General features: G+C 52.6%; 1 protein-coding gene across 6 annotated transcripts in view; it reads right to left on the bottom strand.

Annotated features, from left to right (window-relative positions):
- Imp (IGF-II mRNA-binding protein) overlaps positions 1-27,500 on the bottom strand; it is a 426,087-nt gene that overhangs the window by 276,595 nt on the left and 121,992 nt on the right. Inside the window, exons 1-2 of one of the 6 annotated variants that reach the window (XM_069324369.1) lie at positions 25,995-26,185; positions 24,237-24,647 (exon numbers count right to left, since the gene is read on the bottom strand). The exons of 2 other annotated variants lie outside the window; for them this stretch is intronic. In XM_069324369.1, the coding sequence (XP_069180470.1) occupies positions 24,237-24,310 (74 nt within the window). In that variant the 5' untranslated portion in view covers positions 24,311-24,647; positions 25,995-26,185. Of the gene's footprint in view, positions 1-24,236; positions 24,648-25,994; positions 26,199-27,500 lie in introns of those variants that run through there. 3 more of the 6 variants (XM_069324370.1, XM_069324371.1, XM_045763778.2) reach the window with 3 other exon arrangements.

Here is a 27,500-nt window from a genome sequence, read left to right as displayed (position 1 = left end):
CAGCCCCCCACGGACACTCACAGAGCCCCCACACGGACACTCACAGCCCCCACACGGACACTCACAGCCCCACACGGACACTCACAGCCCCCACACGGACACTCACAGCCCCCCACGGACACTCACAGCCCCCCACGGACACTCACAGCCCCCCACGGCAGGAACCAATAGCAGAGAAATCATACCAAATATTTGCTCACGAAACTTCCATACAAAGACAAGACAAGAGAAGTGAGGAGAGCGGGAGGGTGTTAGCCTGCAGTGGTGACCTGCAGAGTGGCAGGTAGGCCCGGGGCGCCCACACACCACATACCTGGCCTGGCCTGCCCTCCTCCTGCCTCACCTGGCCTGCCCTCCTCCTGCTGCTTCCCTCACCTGGCCTGCCCTCCTCCTGCCTCACCTGGCCTGCCCTCCTCCTGCCTCACCTGGCCTGCCCTCCTGCTGCCTCACCTGGCCTGCCCTCCTCCTGCCTCACCTGGCCTGCCCTCCTCCTGCCTCACCTGGCCTGCCCTCCTGCTGCTGCTTCCCTCACCTGGCCTGCCTGGCCACCTCAGTTAACCATCCCAACACTTGCCAAAGTCTCACATTCAACGTTTTGTTTCCAGTAAATGCCATCCCCCCTACCTTGCGGTTACCTTTAGTTGGTTCCAAGGTTCAAGGACCCTGGGGCCCGGTCCCTGGGGCGCCGGTCGGCCAAGCGGACAGCACGCTGGACTTGTGATCCTGTGGTCCTGGATTCGATCCCAGGCGCCGGCGAGAAACAATGAGCAGAGTTTCTTTCACCCTATGCCCCTGTTACCTAGCAGTAAAATAGGTACCTGGGTGTTAGTCAGCTGTCACGGGCTGCTTCCTGGGGGTGGAGGCCTGGTCGAGGACCGGGCCGCGGGGACACTAAAGCCCAGAAATCATCTCAAGATAACCTCAAGATAGGCCTCCTGGTTGGTGGTGAGGTAAACCACGACGCAGCTGCTCGCAGCCAAGAGAATGACAGGATGGGTTATGTGATGTCTCTACAATGCGCCAACTCTTACAATCACTTGTGCTGTCCCGTCTTGAGTATGATACCTGGTTGATGGGGTTCTGGGAGTGCTTCTACTCCAAGAAGACTTCTACTACTTGCTCGGTACTCGCTTCCTCTTACCCAGCAGGGAGAGAGTGCTGAACTAGAGGGGTACAGGGAACATACACGGCACGCACAGACACGATAAACCACCTTAATTACTGGCACTAATTATAATGAAAATAAATACCTGCCCCTGTGCTGTGGGGAAAAACTAAAAATATAAAAACGGAGATCACTTATAAAACGGAATCAAATCCCACTACAGAACTAAAAATCAATGTGAAGGGTCTAGGAGTAATCACGTCAGAAGACCTCCAGTCTTAACAGAACACAATAAAGTAGCCGTGACAACAAGAAAAATGACAGGTTGGTTAACCTGTTATATGATGAGTGATTAAAATGACAGGTTTGATAGGAGCTCCCAAACAAGGGTTGCCACACCTATGGTGATACTCTTCAAGACGCTAGTGCTCTCTAGTGTAGAATACTATTGCACACTAACAGCCCCATTCAAAGTTGGGGCTTTGAACCTGGTGGTACTTACGAACCTGGTGCCAGATTCACGAAGCAGTTAAGCAAGCACTTACGAACCTGGGGCCAGATTCACGAAGCCGTTACGCAAGTACTTACGAACCTGGTGCCAGATTCACGAAGCAGTTAAGCAAGCACTTACGAACCTGGTGCCAGATTCACGAAGCAGTTAAGCAAGTACTTACGAACGTGTACATCTTTCCTCAACCTTTGACGGCTTTGGTTACATTAATTAAACAGTTTACAAGCATGAAAACTTGCCAATTAACTGTTGTTATTGTTATAAACAGCCTCCTGGTGCTTCGGAGCTCATTAACTGTTTAATAATTGTTAACAAAGCCGCCAAAGATTGAGAAAAGACGGACAGGTTCGTAAGTGCTTGCGTAACTGCTTCGTGAATCTGGCCCCAGGTTCGTAAGTGCTTGCGTAACTACTTAGTGAATCCGAGGTCCAGTGTCGGGGATGACAAGGCGCGGATATGGTGGTAGTACCGCGCTCTCCTCACACTACATACACTGAATTAAAAAAAAAAAAAAAAAAAAAATCCACCTCTTACCTAGAATTTTAAATGGGTGCGAGTTGGCGAGAGGTGGACAGGTGGCACCTTTGGAATGCTGTATCGGAAATACCTATAACAGTACATGGCATTCCTGTACCACTGCCATTATCATTCTACCAGCGTAAACCGGTCTATCGTACTCTAGCTACTGCGCACCCTACCCCCCCACCCCCACCCGTCCCACCCACACCCAGCCCACCCATTACTCCGCCCCCCCCACACCCTTCGGCAATACATACCTTGTTTACATAGCGTTGGTTCCGGGGATCAACGTCTCCGGGGGTCCGGTCTCTCTTGAGTTGGCGGTCAACCAGGCTGTTGTGTGCAGCTGCTGGGAGTCGGAGGAATAAATCACAGGTCGGTTTATCCCGGATACTTTAGAGGCGGTGAACACGGCGAGTTGTAGGATAGTTTATGTTTAGAAGGAGAGTGTTGAAGGGGGAGGGGGGGGGAGAGAGGGGGGGAGAGAGGGGGGAGAGAGGGGGGAGAGAGAGAGAGGGCACCTGGTGTAGCTGGCAATGTTCCCTACTCCCCCCCCCCCTCACCATCTCTCCTCTCCTCTCATCTACAACTTCGCATCAAACATTCACGTTTCTTAAGAAAATGGGGAACAAATCTGATGCTTCAAGAGCTTGGAGAAACGATAGGAGACCGAGGACCGGGCCGCGGGGACGTTGAGCCCAGGAAGCATCCCGAGGTGGGACTTTACACCTGCTCAGTGCCAAGCTTGAGCAAGGTGGAGACAGGTGGTGTGTCTTAAGGTGGTAGTGGAGGCCACCACCTGTATCTTCCGTCACAACCACCAACACCACCAGCGTCACCACCACCACCACCAGCGTCACAACCACCACCACCAGCGTCACAACCACCACCACCACCGTCACAACCACCACCACCACCGTCACCACCACCACCACCACCACCAGCAGCCACCGTCACAACCACCACCACCAGCAGCCACCGTCACAACCACCACCACCAGCAGCCACCGTCACAACCACCACCACCAGCGTCACAACCACCATCACCAGCCACCGTCACAACCACCATCACCAGCCACCGTCACAACCACCACCACCAGCAGCGTCACAACCACCACCACCACCAGCGTCACAGCCACCACCACCACCAGCGTCACAACCACCACCACCACCAGCGTCACAACCACCACCACCACCAGCGTCACCACCACCACCACCAGCGTCACAACCACCCCACCACCAGCGTCACAACCACCATCACCAGCCACCGTCACAACCACCACCACCAGCAGCGTCACAACCACCACCACCACCAGCGTCACAGCCACCACCACCACCAGCGTCACAGCCACCACCACCAGCAGCGTCACAACCACCACCACCACCAGCGTCACCACCACCACCACCACCAGCGTCACAACCACCACCACCACCAGCGTCACAACCACCATCACCAGCCACCGTCACAACCACCACCACCAGCAGCGTCACAACCACCACCAGCCACCGTCACAACCACCACCACCAGCGTCACAACCACCACCACCACCACCAGCGTCACCACCACCACCACCAGCGTCACCACCACCACCAGCGTCACAACCACCACCACCAGCAGCGTCACAACCACCACCAGCCACCGTCACAACCACCACCACCAGCGTCACAACCACCACCACCACCACCAGCGTCACCACCACCACCACCAGCGTCACCACCACCACCACCACCAGCGTCACAACCACAACCACCACCACCAGCGTCACCACCACCACCACCGTCACAACCACCACCACCACCAGCGTCACCACCACCACCACCACCAGCGTCACCACCACCACCACCACCAGCGTCACCACCACCACCACCACCAGCGTCACCACCACCACCACCGTGACAACCACCACCACCACCAGCGTCACCACCACCACCACCACCAGCGTCACCACCACCACCACCACCACCACCAGCGTCACAACCACCACCACCACCACCAGCGTCACCACACCACCACCAGCGTCACCACCACCACCACCACCGTCACCACCACCACCACCACCACCGTCACCACCACCACCACCGTCACCACCACCACCAGCGTCACAACCACCACCACCACCACCGTCACCACCACCACCACCACCGTCACCACCACCACCACCACCGTCACCACCACCACCACCAGCCACCGACACAAGTAACCAAGTAAAGCTTGGCACCCATTAACGCTGGTAATTAGCGGCTGGTAATTAGGGAGGTGATTGAAACGCCTCATATAGTTAGCGCAGAGAATCTTAGCCAGACCTGTGAGGGCGCCCTCACCAGCAGCCCTGACCCCCACCCCCCCCCCTGACCCCCCACCCAAGACACCACCCCCTGACCCCCCCCCCAGACCCCCCCCCCCTTCTCACTAATTACCTAGCAACGGAAGCCGTCATCTGTACAACTGGCATCACTCAGTACACATGATATCGTTAGTCATGATCACAGTCACCGTGGGCGATCACAGTCACCGTGGGTGATCACAGTCACCGTGGGTGATCACAGTCACCGTGGGTGATCACAGTCACCGTGGGTGATCACAGTCACCGTGGGTGATCACAGTCACCGTGGGTGATCACAGTCACCGTGGGTGATCACAGTCACCGTGGGTGATCACAGTCACCGTGGGTGATCACAGTCACCGTGGGTGATCACAGTCACCGTGGGTGATCACAGTCACCGTGGGTGATCACAGTCACCGTGGGTGATCACAGTCACCGTGGGTGATCACAGTCACCGTGGGTGATCACAGTCACCGTGGGTGATCACAGTCACCGTGGGTGATCACAGTCACCGTGGGTGATCACAGTCACCGTGGGTGATCACAGTCACCGTGGGTGATCACAGTCACCGTGGGTGATCACAGTCACCGTGGGTGATCACAGTCACCGTGGGTGATCACAGTCACCGTGCGTGATCAGTATGTGTGGGTGGGGAGGGGGGGGGGGAGAAAAATAAACAACAAATCAGTTGGTTGAGAGGCGGGCCCAAAGAACTAGAGCTCAACCCCTGCAAGTACAACTAGGTGAGTACATCCCTCCTCTTACACCTCAACCAATTGTAAATAAAGCTCTAAGTACCCACTAGTATGTACACGGTACCCAGTAGTATGTACATGGTACCCAGTAGTATGTACACAGTACCCAGTAGTATGTACATGGTACCCAGTAGTATGTACACGGTACCCAGTAGTATGTACATGGTACCCACCAGTATGTACACGGTACCCAGTAGTATGTACATGGTACCCACCAGTATGTACACGGTACCCAGTAGTATGTACATGGTACCCAGTAGTATGTACATGGTACCCACCAGTATGTACACGGTACCCAGTAGTATGTACATGGTACCCACCAGTATATACACGGTACCCCCTAGTGTGTACACGGTACTCACCAGTATGTACACGGTACCCACCAGTATGTACACGGTACCCCTAGTGTGTACACGGTACTCACCAGTATGTACACGGTACCCACCAGTATGTACACGGTACCCCTAGTGTGTACACGGTACTCACCAGTATGTACACGGTACCCACCAGTATGTACACGGTACCCACCAGTATGTACACGGTACCCCCTAGTGTGTACACGGTACTCACCAGTATGTACACGGTACTCACCAGTATGTACACGGTACCCACCAGTATGTACACGGTACCCACCAGTATGTACACGGTACTCACAAGTATGTACACGGTACGAAATCCAGGGAAGGTGACCGGCAGGTAGGTGAGGTATCACCAGGTGGCGTATTTCACGCAGTTACTGGGTAAAAAGCACCGGTCAGTTGAAGTGCCCGCTGCTCCCCGGGTAGAGGGTGGGTACGATGGCCGCCGGTCCCCGGGGTAGAGGGTGGGTACGATGCCCGCCGCTCCCCGGGGGTAGAGGGTGGGTACGATGCCCGCCGCTCCCAGGGGTAGAGGGTGGGTACGATGCCCGCTGCTCCCCGGGGTAGAGGGTGGGTACGATGCCCGCTGCTCCCCGGGGTAGAGGGTGGGTACGATGCCCGCTGCTCCCCGGGGTAGAGGGTGGGTACGATGGCCGCCGCTCCCTAGGGGAGGGGTAAACCCCCAACCCAAACTGAAAATTACAGGCCAATTTCCCTCCTCGAAGTACCAGGTAAAATATTCGAAAAAATAATCAATCAGAGACTTGTGAAGTACATGGAGGAGGAAGGGAAGTATAACACCAGGCAGCATGGGTTTAGACACCACAGAGGGGCCCATACAGCTATAGCCCTGATCTACCAGCATATAGCAGAGGGGCCCATACAGCTATAGCCCTGATCTACCAGCATATAGCAGAGGGGCCCATACAGCTATAGCCCTGATCTACCAGCATATAGCAGAGGGGGCCCATACAGCTATAGCCCTGATCTACCAGCATATAGCAGAGGGGCCCATACAGCTATAGCCCTGATCTACCAGCATATAGCAGAGGGGCCCATACAGCTATAGCCCTGATCTACCAGCATATAGCAGAGGGGCCCATACAGCTATAGCCCTGATCTACCAGCATATAGCAGAGGGGCCCACACAGCTATAGCCCTGATCTACCAGCATATGGCTAACGCTGTGTCGGAAAAAGATCAGTGTAATATACTGCTTAGAGACGTTTCGAAAGCCTTCGACAAAGTGTGGCACACAGGCCCTAAATTATAAGATATCTGAACTAGGACTTCCTGAGAGATTTACTGCTACTCTCTGCAGCTTTATAGACAACAGAACTGCTAGGCTTAATATCGGCAGCTACTTGGGTGACTTAATAGAACTGAAAAGTGGAGTACCACAAGGAAGCTGCCTCTCCCCCACTCTATTCAACATATATACAGCTGACCTACCCCAACATGGAGAATACATCACATACACTGACGATGTCACCCAAATAATATGCCATCCGGGACCATCAAAGCCGCTACTAGCCGACAAGACCAAGGCAGCAATTGAACTCATAAACAACTTTGAGAAGCAATGGAAAATTAGCACCAACAAACAAAAGTTTCAGATAATTATCAATGCGAAAAGGAACCCGGACCCCATCATCCTTGACAACCATCCGATCCAATATGCGGAGGTAGGCAGAATACTGGGACTCATGATCAATAGCACAGGGATACAAATTCATGTAAGGGACCGACTAAACAAAGCCAAATCAGCTTTAGGAAAATTGAGGAGATTCCGAAGCCTCAGTACAAACATTCAGATCCACCTATATAAGGCTCTAGTTCGGCCGCATCTAGAGTATCCCCCAGTACCACTACACACCATAAAGAAAACTAACATGCAGAAACTGCAAGCAGTGCAAAATAAGGCGCTAAGGAGAGCAGCAAAACACCGTCCACCATATGATCAGACAATCCAGGAGTTCCATGAACTCCTGAACATACAGCCACTAAACATCAGACTGCAGCACCAAGCCATCAGGGTGTGGAACACCATCGTTATGTTAAGAGGACCCAATGTTAGAAAGATTACTCCAAGATGAGACGCCCCACTCCCACAGCTGGTGGCCCAAGATGAGACGCCCCACTCCCACAGCTGGTGGCCCAAGATGAGGCGCCCCACTCCCACAGCTGGTGGCCCAAGATGAGGCGCCCCATTCCCACAGCTGGTGGCCCAAGATGAGACGCCCCACTCCCACAGCTGGTGGCCCAAGATGAGACGCCCCACTCCCACAGCTGGTGGCCCAAGATGAGACGCCCCGCTCCCACAGCTGATGGCCCAAGATGAGACGCCCCACTCCCACAGCTGGTGGCCCAAGATGAGACGCCCCACTCCCACAGCTGGTGGCCCAAGATGAGGCGCCCCACTCCCACAGCTGGTGGCCCAAGATGAGACGCCCCACTCCCACAGCTGGTGGCCCAAGATGAGGCGCCCCACTCCCACAGCTGGTGGCCCAAGAGCCGCGATTTACTAGATGCTAACCCCGCCCCACAGTACATAATTCCCAGATGAAATACTGACCAGAAATCCTTCCCCCAAAAATTGGAAAAATTGAGTATGTATTCACCTAATTGTGTTTGCGCGGGTTGAGCTTTGCTCTTTCGGCCCGCCTCTCAACTGTCAATCAACTGTTTACTAACTACTTTTTTTTCCTCCACACTACACATACACCCCAGGAAGCAACCCGTGACAGCTGACTAACTCCAAGGTACCTATTTACTGCTAGGTAACAGGGGCATTCAGGGTGAAAGAAACTTTGCTCTTTTGTTTCTGCCTGGTGCGGAAATCGAACCCGCGCCACAGAATTACGAGTCCGGCGCACTATCCACCAGGCCCGCCCAATGCATGAATATGTATGCATATGTATACGAGTATATATGTATAAGTGTATGTATGAATAACTCAATAAACAATAATAATAAAGAGCCTTAAACAGAACAACATGTGTGGAAGCATCGGAGTGTGTATATATGAATGCTACACAGTATTCATCTATAGACATCCATATATGGTGGAACACATGTGAAGAACCTCTCACACACTCACAGCTCCCTGACAAGAGGGAGCCAGCTTAGCTTAGCTGCCAACACCCACACATGGTGTCAGCAAGGCGGACAGCCCGCCTGCTTTCATACCTCTCACTGTATTTCCCACTTCTATACTTCCCTTCACCTATGCCTCTCCTTCCTCTTTACTTTACCCTAGGAAAATCAACCCAACCAAGTATTTGTAGTCCTACGTGCGTCCTAGTCCTAGGTTCAGGGGATCAATCCCCGGCGCAGGCGGAAACAAATGGGCAGAGTTTTTTTTACCCTGATGCCCCTGTTGCCTAGCAAAAAATAGCTACCGGGTAGTTAGACAGCTGCAATGGGCCGCTTCCTGGGGGAGGGGAAATAGTTGACAAAAAAAATCAGTTGAGAGGCGGGACCAAAAGACAGAGCTCAACCCCCGCAAGTACAACTAGGCGAGTACAGTACCAGGGTCACGGTACACTTATATTTGAGGTTACCGACTCCTGCCACTACGAAATACTTCCCTCAACCCCACAGTACCAGGGTCACGGTACACTTATATTTGAGGTTACCGACTCCTGCCACTACGAAATACTTCCCTCAACCCCACAGTACCAGGGTCACGGTACACTTATATTTGAGGTTACCGACTCCTGCCACTACGAAATACTTCCCTCAACCCCACAGTACCAGGGTCACGGTACACTTATATTTGAGGTTACCGACTCCTGCCACTACGAAATACTTCCCTCAACCCCACAGTACCAGGGTCACGGTACACTTATATTTGAGGTTACCGACTCCTGCCACTACGAAATACTTCCCTCAACCCCACAGTACCAGGGTCACGGTACACTTATATTTGAGGTTACCGACTCCTGCCACTACGAAATACTTCCCTCAACCCCACAGTACCAGGGTCACGGTACACTTATATTTGAGGTTACCGACTCCTGCCACTACGAAATACTTCCCTCAACCCCACAGTACCAGGGTCACGGTACACTTATATTTGAGGTTACCGACTCCTGCCACTACGAAATACTTCCCTCAACCCCACAGTACCAGGGTCACGGTACACTTATATTTGAGGTTACCGACTCCTGCCACTACGAAATACTTCCCTCAACCCCACAGTACCAGGGTCACGGTACACTTATATTTGAGGTTACCGACTCCTGCCACTACGAAATACTTCCCTCAACCCCACAGTACCAGGGTCACGGTACACTTATATTTGAGGTTACCGACTCCTGCCACTACGAAATACTTCCCTCAACCCCACACGGAAAATCAAGGCCACAAAAGGCTGAATAATTTCGTAAAGCGGTGCATTATTACCTGGTTGATGGGGTTCTGGGAGTTGTTCTACTCCCCAAGCCCGGCCCGAGGCCAGGCTTGACTTGTGAGAGTTTGGTCCACCAGGCTGTTGCTTGGAGCGGCCCGCAGGCCCACCACAGCCCGGTTGGTCCGGCACTCCTTGATGGAAACAATCTAGTTTCCTCTTGAAGATGTCCACGGTTGTTCCTGTAATATTTCTTATAGTCGCTGGGAGGAGGTTGAACAACCGTGGACCTCTGATGTTTATACAGTGTTCTCTGATTGTGCCTATGGCACCTCTGCTCTTCACTGGTTCTATTCTGCTCTATCTTAACTGTATAGAGCCACCGTCTTCAACACTCGACAACCCATGTTTAGATTCATTCCAGTCAGGAGTTCCACACAGTTAGGGATCAAGATGGTTGTCAGTACCAGCGTTGGGTACAACACTACAGTCTACTCCTGGGGCAGTTACCCACCTGCCAGCAGGTGGGTCATCTTGACTGACTGACCCATAACCTGATACTGTACCTTCTGCCCTTCCTGCCTGGCCACCCACCACCACCACCACCACCCTTGTAGCCTGGCCACCCACCACCACCACCACCACCACCACCACCCTTGTAGCCTGGCCACCCACCACCACCACCACCACCCTTGTAGCCTGGCCACCCACTACCACCACCACCACCCTTGTAGCCTGGCCACCCACCACCACCACCACCACCACCCTTGTAGCCTGGCCACCCACCACCACCACCACCACCCTTGTAGCCTGGCCACCCACCACCACCACCACCACCCTTGTAGCCTGGCCACCGACCACCACCACCACCACCCTTGTAGCCTGGCCACCCACTACCACCACCACCACCCTTGTAGCCTGGCCACCCACCACCACCACCACCCTTGTAGCCTGGCCACCCACCACCACCACCCTTGTAGCCTGGCCACCCACCACCACCACCCTTGTAGCCTGGCCACCCACCACCACCACCACCACCACCCTTGTAGCCTGGCCACCCACCACCACCACCACCACCCTTGTAGCCTGGCCACCCACCACCACCACCCTTGTAGCCTGGCCACCCACCACCACCACCACCACTCTTGTAGCCTGGCCACCCACCACCACCACCACCACCACCACCCTTGTAGCCTGGCCACCCACCACCACCACCCTTGTAGCCTGGCCACCCACCACCACCACCCTTGTAGCCTGGCCACCCACCACCACCACCCTTGTAGCCTGGCCACCCACCACCACCACCCTTGTAGCCTGGCCACCCACCACCACCACCCTTGTAGCCTGGCCACCCACCACCACCACCACCACCCTTGTAGCCTGGCCACCCACCACCACCACCACCACCCTTGTAGCCTGGCCACCCACCACCACCACCCTTGTAGCCTGGCCACCCACCACCACCACCCTTGTAGCCTGGCCACCCACCACCACCACCACCACCCTTGTAGCCTGGCCACCCACCACCACCACCACCACCACCACCACCCTTGTAGCCTGGCCACCCACCACCACCACCACCCTTGTAGCCTGGCCACCCACCACCACCACCACCACCCGGGTGTACACACACACTCCACTGTCGGGTGTGTACACGCACACTCCACTGTCGGGTGTATACACGCACACTCCACTGTCGGGTGTGTACACGCACACTCCACTGTCGGGTGTGTACACGCATACTCCACTGTCGGGTGTGTTCACACATACTCCACTGTCGGGTGTGTACACACACACTCCACTGTCGGGTGTGTACACATACTCCACTGTCGGGTGTGTACACACACACTCCACTGTCGGGTGTGTACACACACACTCCACTGTCGGGTGTGTACACACACACTCCACTGTCGGGTGTGTACACACACACTCCACTGTCGGGTGTGTACACACACACTCCACTGTCGGGTGTGTACACACACACTCCACTGTCGGGTGTGTACACACACACTCCACTGTCGGGTGTGTACACACACACTCCACTGTCGGGTGTGTACACACACACTCCACTGTCGGGTGTGTACACACACACTCCACTGTCGGGTGTGTACACACATACTCCACTGTCGGGTGTGTACACACACACTCCACTGTCGGGTGTGTACACACACACTCCACTGTCGGGTGTGTACACACATACTCCACTGTCGGGTGTGTACACACACACTCCACTGTCGGGTGTGTACACACATACTCCACTGTCGGGTGTGTACACGCATACTCCACTGTCGGGTGTGTTCACACATACTCCACTGTCGGGTGTGTACACATACTCCACTGTCAGGTGTGTACACACTCACTCCACTGTCAGGTGTGTACACACGCACTCCACTGTCGGGTGTGTACACACACACACTCCACTGTCGGGTGTGTACACACACACACTCCACTGTCGGGTGTGTACACACATACTCCACTGTCGGGTGTGTACACACACACACACTCCACTGTCGGGTGTGTACACACACACACACTCCACTGTCGGGTGTGTACACACACACACACTCCACTGTCGGGTGTGTACACACACACACACTCCACTGTCGGGTGTGTACACACACACACACTCCACTGTCGGGTGTGTACACACACACACACTCCACTGTCGGGTGTGTTCACACACTCCACTGTCGGGTGTGTACACACATACTCCACTGTCGGGTGTGTACACACATACTCCACTGTCGGGTGTGTACACACACATACTCCACTGTCGGGTGTGTACACACACACTCCACTGTCGGGTGTGTACACACACACTCCACTGTCGGGTGTGTACACAGACACACTCCACTGTCGGGTGTGTATACACACACACTCCACTGTCGGGTGTGTACACACACACACTCCACTGTCGGGTGTGTACACACATACTCCACTGTCGGGTGTGTACACACATACTCCACTGTCGGGTGTGTACACACATACTCCACTGTCGGGTGTGTACACACTCACTCCACTGTCAGGTGTGTACACACGCACTCCACTGTCGGGTGTGTACACACACACACTCCACTGTCGGGTGTGTACACACACACACTCCACTGTCGGGTGTGTACACAGACACACTCCACTGTCGGGTATGTACACACACACACTCCACTGTCGGGTGTGTACACACACACACTCCACTGTCGGGTGTGTACACACACACCACTGTCGGGTGTGTACACACACACACACTCCACTGTCGGTTGTGTACACACACACACACTCCACTGTCGGGTGTACACACACACCCACACTGCACTGTCGGGTATACACACCTACAGTGCACAGTCGGGTGTACACACCTACAGTGCACAGTCGGGTGTACACACCTACAGTGCACAGTCGGATGTACACACCTACAGTGCACAGTCGGGTGTACACACACACCCACACTGCTCTGTCGGGTGTACACACCCACACTGCACTGTCGGGTGTACACACCCACACTGCACTGTCGGGTGTACACACCTACAGTGCACAGTCGGGTGTACACACCTACAGTGCACCGTCGAGGGTACACACCTACAGTGCACCGTCGGGGGTACACACCTACAGTGCACCGTCGGGGGTACACACCTACAGTGCACCGTCGGGTGTATACCCGCACACTGCATTGTCGGGTGTACACACCCACACTGCACTGTCGGGTGTACACACCCACACTGCACTGTCGGGTGTACACACCCACACTGCACTGTCGGGTGTACACACACACCCACACTGCTCTGTCGGGTGTACACACCCACACTGCACTGTCGGGTGTACACAACCACACTGCACTGTCGGGTGTACACACCCACACTGCACTGTCGGGTGTACACACACACCCACACTGCACTGTCGGGAGTACACACCCACACTCCACTGTCGGGTATACACACCCACACACTCTGCACTGTCGGGTGTACACACCCACACTCCACTGTCGGGTATACACACACACCCACACTGCACTGTCGGGAGTACACACCCACACTCCACTGTCGGGTGTACACACCCACACTGCACTGTCGGGTGTACACACACACCCACACTGCACTGTCGGGTGTACACACACACCCACACTGCACTGTCGGGTGTACACACACACCCACACTGCACTGTCGGGTGTACACACCCACACTGCACTGTCGGGTGTATACACACTGCACTGTCGGGTGTACAAACACACACTGCACTGTCGGGTATACACACCCACACTGCACTGTCGGGTGTACACACACACCCACACTGCACTGTCGGGTGTACACACACACCCACACTGCACTGTCGGGTGTACACACACACCCACACTGCACTGTCGGGTGTACACACACACCCACACTGCACTGTCGGGTGTACACACACACCCACACTGCACTGTCGGGTGTACACACACACCCACACTGCACTGTCGGGTGTACACACACACCCACACTGCACTGTCGGGTGTACACACCCACACTGCACTGTCGGGTGTACACACACACCCACACTGCACTGTCGGGTGTACACACACACCCACACTGCACTGTCGGGTGTACACACCCACACTGCACTGTCGGGTGTATACACACTGCACTGTCGGGTGTACAAACACACACTGCACTGTCGGTTATACACACGCACACTGCACTGTCGGTTATACACACGCACACTGCACTGTCGGGTGTACACACGCACACTGCACTGTCGGGTGTACACACCCACACGTCGGGTGTACACACGCACACTGCACTGTCGGGTGTACACACCCACACTGCACTGTCGGGTGTACACACACACACTGCACTGTCGGGTGTACACACCCACACTGCACTGTCGGGTATACACACCCACACTGCACTGTCGGGTGTACACACCCACACTGCACTGTCGGGTGTACACACCCACACTGCACTGTCGGGAGTATACACACACGCACTGCACTGTCGGGTGTACAAACACACACTGCACTGTCGGGTATACACACGCACACTGCACTGTCGGGTGTACACCCGCACACTCCACTGTTGGGTGTATACATACACTGTACTGTTGGATGTACACACGCACACTCCACTGTCGGGTGTACACATGCATACTGCACTGTCGGGTGTACACACCTACAGCGCACAGTCGGGTGTACAACTCACACTGCACTGTCGGGTGTACACTCGCACACTCCACTGTCGGGTGTACACACGCACACTGCACTGTCGGGTGTACACACGTACACTGCACTGTCGGGTGTACACCCGCACACAGCACTGTTGGGTGTATACATACACTGTACTGTTGGATGTACACACGCACACTCCACTGTCGGGTGTACACACGCACAATGCACTGTCGGGTGTACACACGCACAATGCACTGTCGGGTGTACACACGCACACTGCACTGTCGGGTGTACACGCACACTGCACTGTCGGGTGTGTACACACACACTCCACTGTCGGGTGTGTACACACACACTCCACTGTCGGGTGTGTACACACACACTCCACTGTCGGGTGTACACCCGCACACAGCACTGTTGGGTGTATACATACACTGTACTGTTGGATGTACACACACACACTCCACTGTCGGGTGTGTACACACACACTCCACTGTCGGGTGTGTACACACACACTCCACTGTCGGGTGTGTACACACACACTCCACTGTCGGGTGTGTACACACACACTCCACTGTCGGGTGTGTACACACACACTCCACTGTCGGGTGTGTACACACACACTCCACTGTCGGGTGTGTACACACACACTCCACTGTCGGGTGTGTGTGTACACACACACAGTGGAGTGTGTGTGTACACTCCACTGTCGGGTGTGTACACACACACTCCACTGTCGGGTGTGTACACACACACTCCACTGTCGGGTGTGTACACACACACTCCACTGTCGGGTGTGTACACACACACTCCACTGTCGGGTGTGTACACACACACTCCACTGTCGGGTGTGTACACACACACTCCACTGTCGGGTGTGTACACACACACTCCACTGTCGGGTGTGTACACACACACTCCACTCTTAGGGTGTGTACACACACACTCCACTGTTAGGGTGTGTACACACACACTCCACTGTCGGGTGTGTACACACACACACTCTACTGTCGGGTGTACACACACACACACTCCACTGTCCGGTGTACACACACACACACTCCACTGTCGGGTGTACACACACACACACTCCACTGTCGGGTGTACACACACACACACTCCACTGTCGGGTGTACACACACACTCCACTGTCGGGTGTACACACCCACACACTCCACTGTCGGGTGTACACACACACACACTCCACTGTCGGGTGTACACACACACTCCACTGTCGGGTGTACACACCCACACTGCACTGTCGGGTGTACACACACCCACACTGCACTGTCGGGTGTACACACCCACACTCCACTGTCGGGTATACACACCCACACTGCACTGTCGGATGTACACACCTACAGTGCACAGTCGGGTGTACACACCTACAGTGCAGTCGGGTGTACACACACACACTGCACAATCGGGTGTACTCCCGCACACTGCTCAGTCGGGTGTACACACCCACAATGTACTATCGGGTGTACACACGCACACTGCACTGTCGGGTGTACACAAGCATACTGCAAAGTCGGGTGTACACACGCACACTGCACAGTCGGGTGTACACACGCACACTGCTCAGTCGGGTGTACTCACCGACAATGCACTATCGGGTGTACACACGCACACTGCACTGTCGGGTGTACACACGCATACTGCACTGTCGGGTGTACACACCTACAGTGCAGTCGGGTGTACAACCCACACTGCACTGTCGGGTGTACACACGCACACTCCACTGTCGGGTGTACACACACACACTCCACTGTCGGGTGTACACACGCACACTGCACTGTCGGATGTACACACCTACAGTGCACAGTCGGGTGTACACACACACACTCCACTGTCGGGTGTACACACACACACTCCACTGTCGGGTGTACACACACACACTCCACTGTCGGGTGTACACACGCACACTCCACTGTCGGGTGTACACCCGCACACTCCACTGTCGGGTGTACACACACACACACTGCACTGTCGGGTGTACACACACACACACTGCACTGTCGGGTGTACACACCCACACTGCACTGTCGGGTATACACACCCACACTGCACTGTCGGATGTACACACCTACAGTGCACAGTCGGGTGTACACACACACACTCCACTATCGGGTGTACACACACACATTCCACTGTCAGATGTACACACCTACAGTGCACAGTCGGGTGTACACACACACACTCCACTGTCGGGTGTACACACACACACTGCACTGTCGGGTATACACATGCACACTGCACTGTCGGATGTACACACCTACAGTGCACAGTCGGGTGTACACACACACACACTCCACTGTCGGGTGTACACACACACACACTCCACTGTCGGGTGTACACACACACACTCCACTGTCGGGTGTACACACACACACTCCACTGTCGGGTGTACACACACACACTCCACTGTCGGGTGTACACACAGACACTCCACTGTCGGGTGTACACACACACACTCCACTGTCGGGTGTACACACACACACTCCACTGTCGGGTGTACACACACACACTCCACTGTCGGGTGTACACACACACACTGCACTGTCGGATGTACACACGCACACTGCCCTGTCGGATGTACACACCTACAGTGCACAGTCGGGTGTACACACCTACAGTGCACAGTCGGGTGTACACACACACTGCACAGTCGGGTGTACACCCGCACACTGCTCAGTCGGGTGAACTCACCCACACTGCACAATCGGGTGTACACACGCACACTGCACTGTCGGGTGAACACACGCACACTGCACTGTCGGGTGTACACACCTACAGTACACAGTCGGGTGTACAACCCACACTGCACTGTTGGGTGTACACGTGCACACTGCACTGTCGGGTGCACACTGCACTGTCGGGTGTACACACCCACACTGCACTGTCTGGTGTACACGTGCACACTGCACTGTCTGGTGTACACCCGCACACAGCACTGTCGGATGTACACCCCGCACACTGCACTGTCGGGTGTACACCCGCACACTGCACTGTCGGCTGTACACCCGCACACTGCACTGTCGCGGGTACACGTGCACACTGCACTGTCGGGTGCACACTGCACTGTCGGATGTACACACGTTCACTGCACTGTCGGCTGTACACCCGCACACTGCACTGTCGGCTGTACACCCGCACACTGCACTGTCGGCTGTACACCCGCACACTGCACTGTCGGCTGTACACCCGCACACTGCACTGTCGGCTGTACACCCGCACACTGCACTGTCGGCTGTACACCCGCACACTGCACTGTCGGCTGTACACCCGCACACTGCACTGTCGGCTGTACACCCGCACACTGCACTGTCGGCTGTACACCCGCACACTGCACTGTCGGCTGTACACCCGCACACTGCACTGTCGGCTGTACACCCGCACACTGCACTGTCGGCTGTACACCCGCACACTGCACTGTCGGCTGTACACCCGCACACTGCACTGTCGGCTGTACACCCGCACACTGCACTGTCGGCTGTACACCCGCACACTGCACTGTCGGCTGTACACCCGCACACTGCACTGTCGGCTGTACACCCGCACACTGCACTGTCGGCTGTACACCCGCACACTGCACTGTCGGCTGTACACCCGCACACTGCACTGTCGGCTGTACACCCGCACACTGCACTGTCGGCTGTACACCCGCACACTGCACTGTCGGCTGTACACCCGCACACTGCACTGTCGGCTGTACACCCGCACACTGCACTGTCGGCTGTACACCCGCACACTGCACTGTCGGCTGTACACCCGCACACTGCACTGTCGAGTGTACACACTCCGCTGTCGGGTGTACACACTCACACTCCGCTGTCGGGTGTACACACTCACACTCCGCTGTCGGGTGTACACACTCACACTCCGCTGTCGGGTGTACACACTCACACTCCGCTGTCGGATGTACACACGCACACTCCGCTGTCGGGTGTACACACGCACACTCCACTGTCGGGTGTACACACGCACACTCCACTGTAGGGTGTACACACGCACACTCCACTGTCCGGTGTACATAAGCACACTCCACTGTCGGGTGTACACACGCCACTTCACTGTCGGGTGTACACACGCCACTTCACTGTCGGGTGTACACACGCACACTCCACTGTCGGATGTACACACGCACAGTCCACTGTCGGGTGTACACACGCACACTCCACTGTCGGGTGTGTACACACGCACACTCCACTGTCGGGTGTGTACACACGCACACTCCACTGTCGGGTGTGTACACACGCACACTCCACTGTCGGGTGTGTACACACGCACACTCCACTGTCGGGTGTGTACACACGCACACTCCACTGTCGGATGTGTACACACGCACACTCCACTGTCGGGTGTACACACACGCACACTCCACTGTCGGGTGTACACACACGCACACTCCACTGTCGGGTGTACACACACGCACACTCCACTGTCGGGTGTACACACACGCACACTCCACTGTCGGGTGTACACACACGCACACTCCACTGTCGGGTGTACACACACGCACACTCCACTGTCGGGTGTACACACACGCACACTCCACTGTCGGGTGTACACACACGCACACTCCACTGTCGGGTGTACACACACGCACACTCCACTGTCGGGTGTACACACACGCACACTCCACTGTCGGGTGTACACACACGCACACTCCACTGTCGGGTGTACACACACGCACACTCCACTGTCGGGTGTACACACACGCACACTCCACTGTCGGGTGTACACACACGCACACTCCACTGTCGGGTGTACACACACGCACACTCCACTGTCGGGTGTACACACACGCACACTCCACTGTCGGGTGTACACACACGCACACTCCACTGTCGGGTGTACACACACGCACACTCCACTGTCGGGTGTACACACACGCACACTCCACTGTCGGGTGTACACACACGCACACTCCACTGTCGGGTGTACACACACGCACACTCCACTGTCGGGTGTACACACACGCACACTCCACTGTCGGGTGTACACACACGCACACTCCACTGTCGGGTGTACACACACGCACACTCCACTGTCGGGTGTACACACACGCACACTCCACTGTTGGGTGTACACACACGCACACTCCACTGTTGGGTGTACACACACGCACACTCCACTGTTGGGTGTACACACACGCACACTCCACTGTTGGGTGTTCACACACGCACACTCCACTGTCGGGTGTACACACACGCACACTCCACTGTCGGGTGTACACACACGCACACTCCACTGTCGGGTGTACACACACGCACACTCCACTGTCGGGTGTACGCACACTCCACTGTCGGGTGTACACACACGCACACTCCACTGTCGGGTGTACACACACGCACTTTGCACTGTCGGGTGTATCTGTACACACTGCACTGTCGGGTGTATCCATGCACACTGCACTGTCGGGTGTACACACGCACACTGCACTGTCGGGTGTACACACGCACACTGCACTGTCGGGTGTACACACGCACACTGCACTGTCGGGTGTACACACGCACACTGCACTGTCGGGTGTACACACGCACACTGCACTGTCGGGTGTACACACGCACACTGCACTGTCGGGTGTACACACGCACACTGCACTGTCGGGTGTACACACGCACACTGCACTGTCGGGTGTACACACGCACACTGCACTGTCGGGTGTACACACGCACACTGCACTGTCGGGTGTACACTCGCACACTGCACTGTCGGGTGTACACACGCACACTGCACTGTCGGGTGTACACACGCACACTGCACTGTCGGGTGTACACACGCACACTGCACTGTCGGGTGTACACACGCACACTGCACTGTCGGGTGTACACACGCACACTGCACTGTCGGGTGTACACACGCACACTGCACTGTCGGGTGTACACACCCACACTGCACTGTCGGGTGTACACCCGCACACTGCACTGTCGGGTGTACACCCGCACACTGCACTGTCGGGTGTACACCCGCACACTGCACTGTCGGGTGTACACCCGCACACTGCACTGTCGGGTGTACACCCGCACACTGCACTGTCGGGTGTACACCCGCACACTGCACTGTCGGGTGTACACCCGCACACTGCACTGTCGGGTGTACACCCGTACACTGCACTGTCGGGTGTACACCCGTACACTGCACTGTCGGGTGTACACCCGCACACTGCACTGTCGGGTGTACACCCGTACACTGCACTGTCGGGTGTACACCCGTACACTGCACTGTCGGGTGTACACCCGTACACTGCACTGTCGGGTGTACACCCGTACACTGCACTGTCGGGTGTACACCCGTACACTGCACTGTCGGGTGTACACCCGTACACTGCACTGTCGGGTGTACACCCGTACACTGCACTGTCGGGTGTACACCCGTACACTGCACTGTCGGGTGTACACCCGTACACTGCACTGTCGGGTGTACACACGCACACTGCACTGTCGGGTGTACACACCCACACTGCACTGTCGGGTGTACACACCCACACTGCACTGTCGGGTGTACACACCCACACTGCACTGTCGGGTGTACACTAGCACACTACACTGTCGGGTGTACACCCGAACACTGTACAGTCGGGTGTACACACCCACACTGCACTGTCGGGTGTACACACCCACACTGCACTGTCGGGTGTACACACCCACACTGCACTGTCGGGTGTACACACCCACACTGCACTGTCGGGTGTACACACCCACACTGCACTGTCGGGTGTACACCCGTATACTGCACTGTCGGGTGTACACCCGTACACTGCACTGTCGGGTGTACACCCGTACACTGCACTGTCGGGTGTACACCCGAAGACTGTACTGTCGGGTGTACACGTGCACACTATACTTAAGGGTGTGTTGTGGTTGACAGGGGGAGGGGGGCGTCACTAGACAAGTCCAGCAATATACCCCAAATACCCAGTAATGTTCACCTTGTATGCTAAATACCCATACCCATACCCTACCCAAAGTACACACACTATACCCACCCCCAGGTGTAGCCCGACACACTTACTAATGCTCGTGTATACCTCTTGCATACTCCTTTGTAATTATGTATTCTAATGAGGATTATTTTTTGTCCAAATCATATCAGTTATCTTGAGGTTATCTTGAATTGATTCCGGGGCTTAGCGTCACAGCGGCCCGGTCCTCGACCAGGCCTCCTTTTTCTTACACACCCTTAGGAAGCAGCTATCTAATTCCCAGGTACCTATTTACTACCAAGTGAACAGAGCATCAGGGTGAAATAAACTCTACCCATTTGTTTCCGCCTCCACCGGGGATCGAACCCGGAACATCAGGCCTACGAATCCGAAGCGCTGTCCACTCAGCCGTCAGGTCCCATCTAGCATACTATTCTTGCAATGAAGGTCTTATTTACACCGTCACTTCCAGTACTGAAGCTGTTGTGCCTATTAGTAAAACTGTAAATAATTCTCCCCTTGTCACAACTCCTCACATGGATTGACGCATCCATAAATCTCTTGCTAAACCAATCACAATTAGGTGAGTACAGTATTACCTATATCATTTATAAATCTAAACATGTCCAATTTGAATCTATTGCTCTTAACTCTTGTTATCTATTTAGACGATATAACTGTACTATCTTTTTTTTCCGAGTCTCAAACCTATCTTATTATGTTGGGTTTTTGATCTATATATTCCAGATAATTGATCTAATCAGAGTTATTTAGTTACAATGCGATTATTTCACAAACATTCAGCCGAGTATACCCTTTTAATTAACTTGAACCAGATCACGGAATCAACTCAACGACCTTCAAGTTATATTACAACAAAATTCAGGCTACAGTGTTAACAAACTAAATCAATTTGAGGTACATTACATAAGGGACAATACACAGCGGTTTGACCTGGTCGCGGCCTGGTCGACGACCGGGCCGCGGGGTCGCTAAGCCCCGAAATCACCTCAAGGTAACCTCAAGGTAACAGCCAAGTCAGGGCAATGAACAGTGTTGTGTACCTGTGAATGTTTCCCCTAATTGCTCTTTCAAAGATTTAGTATTTATCCAAGAGAGTAATCTGTCATATTCCTCGATACTGTCCAGGAATAACTGATGAAATAACTGATTTTATCAGTCCGAAATATGGTATTGTTATTGTGTAAAGTCCAGAGTACATTGGAGGCAACGTGAGAGCTACGCGAGGATGGGTATGAGGCACACGAGGATGGGTAAGGGGCACAAGAGGATGGGTAAGGGGGGCACCTGGATATATTCATCAGTCATAATGACGAGACTATACCTGCATCATCCCCGCCTACTCTTCACGCCCCCACAAACAAAACTACACACACTATACCCATGTCTATAACTTCGAACCACAAATACAAATTATTGGATAATGCATAAGATCTATATATTGCTCCAAAGGAGGCTATAATCATTATTTTTGGGGGGTATCTATAATTTGTTAAAAAATTCACATTTTTTTAAATAATTTACCCTTTTAGACTCGCTTTAGGCCTATGTCTGTTTCTGATTTAATATTTTATTGTATAAATTAGTTGGTATGACCACTATCTTGTGTATTTTCCATTTCAGCAGACCAAACCCTTCAAAAATAATGTTTATGTAGAAGATATCCAGAATGACTAAGCCTTGAACATTTGAAGTCTTTGATGCAGCTACATCATGTAGGTCATCAATTTTATCCTTTAGGAAACAAATGCTCTTGTTGGCATTGATGTCAGCATTTACAGAAGAACTTTATTCTGCATTTAATCTGATTCATTTACCATTCATTTTCTTCAGGGTTCATAAGACATTTCTCCTACACCATATTTTATTGTGTTGATTCTAAGCTTTACCAGGTAACTTTCAGACTGATAAACCACAAATAATACCGTACAACCGACAGAAATTTTAACCATCCAACCTCTATTAAGAATGTTCTCTCATAACTATTCTTCATGAAATTTCTCTTCACATAATAACCACACACACACACACACACACACCAGTGTCAAGACTGCACTCGATATGTTTAATTTATCACTTATTAATAAATAATAATACCAGACAACTGAAAAGTTTCATTATAAAAAAAGGGCCTAAGAAGGGTTGCAAATGGAAGTACTGTATTGTAGTTTGAATGAGCAATTTGCCAGCCAGAGAGGAACAAGGTCACAAGACTAAGGTCATCATTCCTTACCTGCCTGTGGTAATAGTGGTGGTGGTGGTGATTGGTGGGGGGGGGAGGGGATGAACGACACACTCCTTCAACATTAATAAATTCTCCAACTATTTCTTGTCACCATTTTTCACAACACTTTAATATTTTTTGTTTAACTCAACAAAATCTTTCAAGCTATTCTGCCTTACCTTTTGATAACAAAATTTAAAAGCTTCCAGACAACTTTAATTTACTAGTTTCCACACAAAACTTTGTCAACATTTCTTGTCCACATTAAATACTTCTCCAATTAAATTTGTTTTTATTACTCATTAATTCAGATCTGTTTCTCTTTCAATAACTGATATTTTATCTTTCACTTAGACATTTCTTTTTCAATATCTCACTTTCTTTTTGATGATTTTAAATTGTTTTAATCTTGGAAACTTTCTTTAAAAATAACACTACTTAAATTTACAGTGGAAAAAATTCTAAACAAAAATCACAGGAAATATTCCAACCAATTTACAAATGGCCATTGTGTTCAGGCCATGTGCGCTCCTTATTTAGGCCTAGCTGAGGGCACTTCTCCTGAGTGACTACATCACTGCTCTCGCCTGATATCACACACCTGTACATTGGTACTGTATCCAGTCATCGCTACTTTATCCAGTCTTTATTGACTGGATAAAGATCTCAACATTTAGGAGTTACCTTAATATTTACTATTAGTTTTATATATTTTTCCATTGTTACTTACAGTATATAGTATTCTTTTTTACAATATAACAAACTTTATTATCTATACACACACACCATGTTTTATGTTGCATTAACTGAAGGAAGTTGGTTTATGAATGTTTCTATTTAACTCATGATTTAGAATATAAAACTTTGCTAACTTTTGAAGAAACTTTTACAATACCTGAAATGAAATTAACGACCAATGAAGTAGGATAAGCATCCTTTCAGTTCTCATAAGACTTCAAATGTAAACATTATTTGCAATTTTTCACAAGAATTGGCATTGAATAAGGGGTTAATACAGTTAGTTTTATTTACTTATTTTTGTGTCTGTGACAAGTGGCACAGAGCTCGACATATATTGGGATAAGGAAAGGTAAGAATTGATGGGGATCAAGACAGTGAAGGCGAGAGACTGAAGGAAGCATACACAAGTGAGACTGAGGGGTTGAGGAGCGAGGGGTTGCAAGCGACAACTGTTGATCATCTGCAACACTTCTCCCCCTGCACAACTTGGCCTCAGGGACCAGCTGTTACAGCTGGACCGCCGCTCCTTCCTCAGTCATCTTATACTCCCTCAAATGCGACAAATGACAGTCATTTTCCTAGCAACTGTCGCTCAGATGGCTTCATATCGCGCAAAGATCGGCTCGGAAAAAGATTCCTGTTTCCTCCTCTGTCGTAGAACAAACACTTAGGTTGAGTGCCAGTGCCAGCTTCTTGAAGACGGCGGCATCCTCGGGCTGGATTATGTGTGTCTGGAGCTGTCAAGAGCACAGAGTTCCCAAGCACCTCCTACATCATAAGCGATCTCACCCAACACCTAACATTCATCTACCCGATATTTTGGCGGTGGTGCGAGGTGAAGCGAAAAGAGCGGCCAGTAGGAAGAGTTAGATAAGCGTCATTAGCCAAGCCTGAGGGGTGATGTTAGTGCGTGCCAGCGTCACCACAGTCTTGAGAGGCATTAGACTTGTCTTGCCGCACAATTCGGCTTCTTAATAAGTGCCACCAACCCAACTTTTTGAGTTGCAATTTGCCAACTTTATTTACCTTTCTATGGACGGGGGAGGCGAGGCAGCGTAGGCGCCGTACGATTCCATGACTAACTGGCACTATCCTGCCTCTATACCATCAAGAAATCCTCATGCCCTTGGAAGCGAGGTGGTGCGAGAGAGAGAGGCAGGGGAGCGGCGAGGGAGTGTTGCGAGGGTACCAGGGTGCACACGGTCAGCCCAACACTAACCTGGCCTCAACACCCTCCCCCCAACACCACACTCTCTCACCCTTGCCACTCCTCGCCACCACCACGTCTCTACCACCGTCATTACTCCCTTCACCATCTACTACACCACTCTCTCCACCATTTGCCGCTCTTAGCCTACATCAACACTACGTCTCGTGTCACATACCACCGAAAATGAACTCGTCGAGGGATAAAGATTTATTGTAGAGGTGATAGTGGTGGCGGCGTCAAGCGGAGTGGGTGTATACACGACGTGCTGCCACCTGGCGCCGGCTCCGGCAACTGCCTCCCCATAAACACACACATTACGCAACAAGCAGGATGCCCTCCGAGAAAACACATTCTTATTTTTAGCGTCGAGGCAAAGCACATGTATAACAAGAGACCTAAAGCACATCTTCCTAATATCGCATCTCTCGGGTAATATAGCAAAGAAAAATAACTTTCAGAATTCTTTGGATATTAATTCAATGCCAGATGAGGGAATCGGACACGGCCAATGCAGGAAATAAAATCCTCGCCGGCCAATGATGCTGATGATGTACTGCCGATTGAAGAGTTTCCACAACAAATGCTCATTAAATATATTTCAGCTCCTCTTTCATCACAAAATAACGTGGTGGCGACCTTGGGCAGGTTGTCTGACATCTACTGATTTAACTCTTGACTCTAGCGTAGATAATATAAGCGGAGGAAACACTTTGGAATGGTTCTGGTTAAGAAGCCAAAGAGGCACAAGATAGTGAGAAGACATGAGGAATGAGGCGCTGCTCAGCCCCCCCAACCCCCCCATCCCGGCCAACATGCACCAATCATGCCCCCCCCCCTCACACTCCGCTTCCCACCACAAATGAAAATAATAATCAAGCAAGGTACAAGGGGCGGTCACTCAAGGGGGCGGTCACTGAATGGGGCGGTCACACTGGAAGCAGCACCTCACCTACCCGCTTGCTTCCACTTTTTATCTGACCTTGAGCCATGACTTTCCCACGCACTAAATGACTGGCCACAACATGCTCTATAATGCCTCGGTCACCACACCACTTACGTCCTAAAACAATGGCGGCTAAATACAAATATATTAGACTACATCATTAAAGTATTAGTCTTCATATACAGTTTATCAAAATAGGCAATAAATATATATATATATATATATATATATATATATATATATATATATATATATATATATATATATATATATGTATATATATATGTATATATATATATATATATATATATGTATATATATATGTATATATATATATATATATATGTATATATATATATATATATGTATATATATATAT

This window comes from Procambarus clarkii, chromosome 14 (genome assembly GCF_040958095.1).
Source record: "Procambarus clarkii isolate CNS0578487 chromosome 14, FALCON_Pclarkii_2.0, whole genome shotgun sequence".
Taxonomy (NCBI): Eukaryota; Metazoa; Arthropoda; class Malacostraca; order Decapoda; family Cambaridae; genus Procambarus; species Procambarus clarkii.
This window is presented reverse-complemented; position numbering and strand designations above follow the sequence as displayed.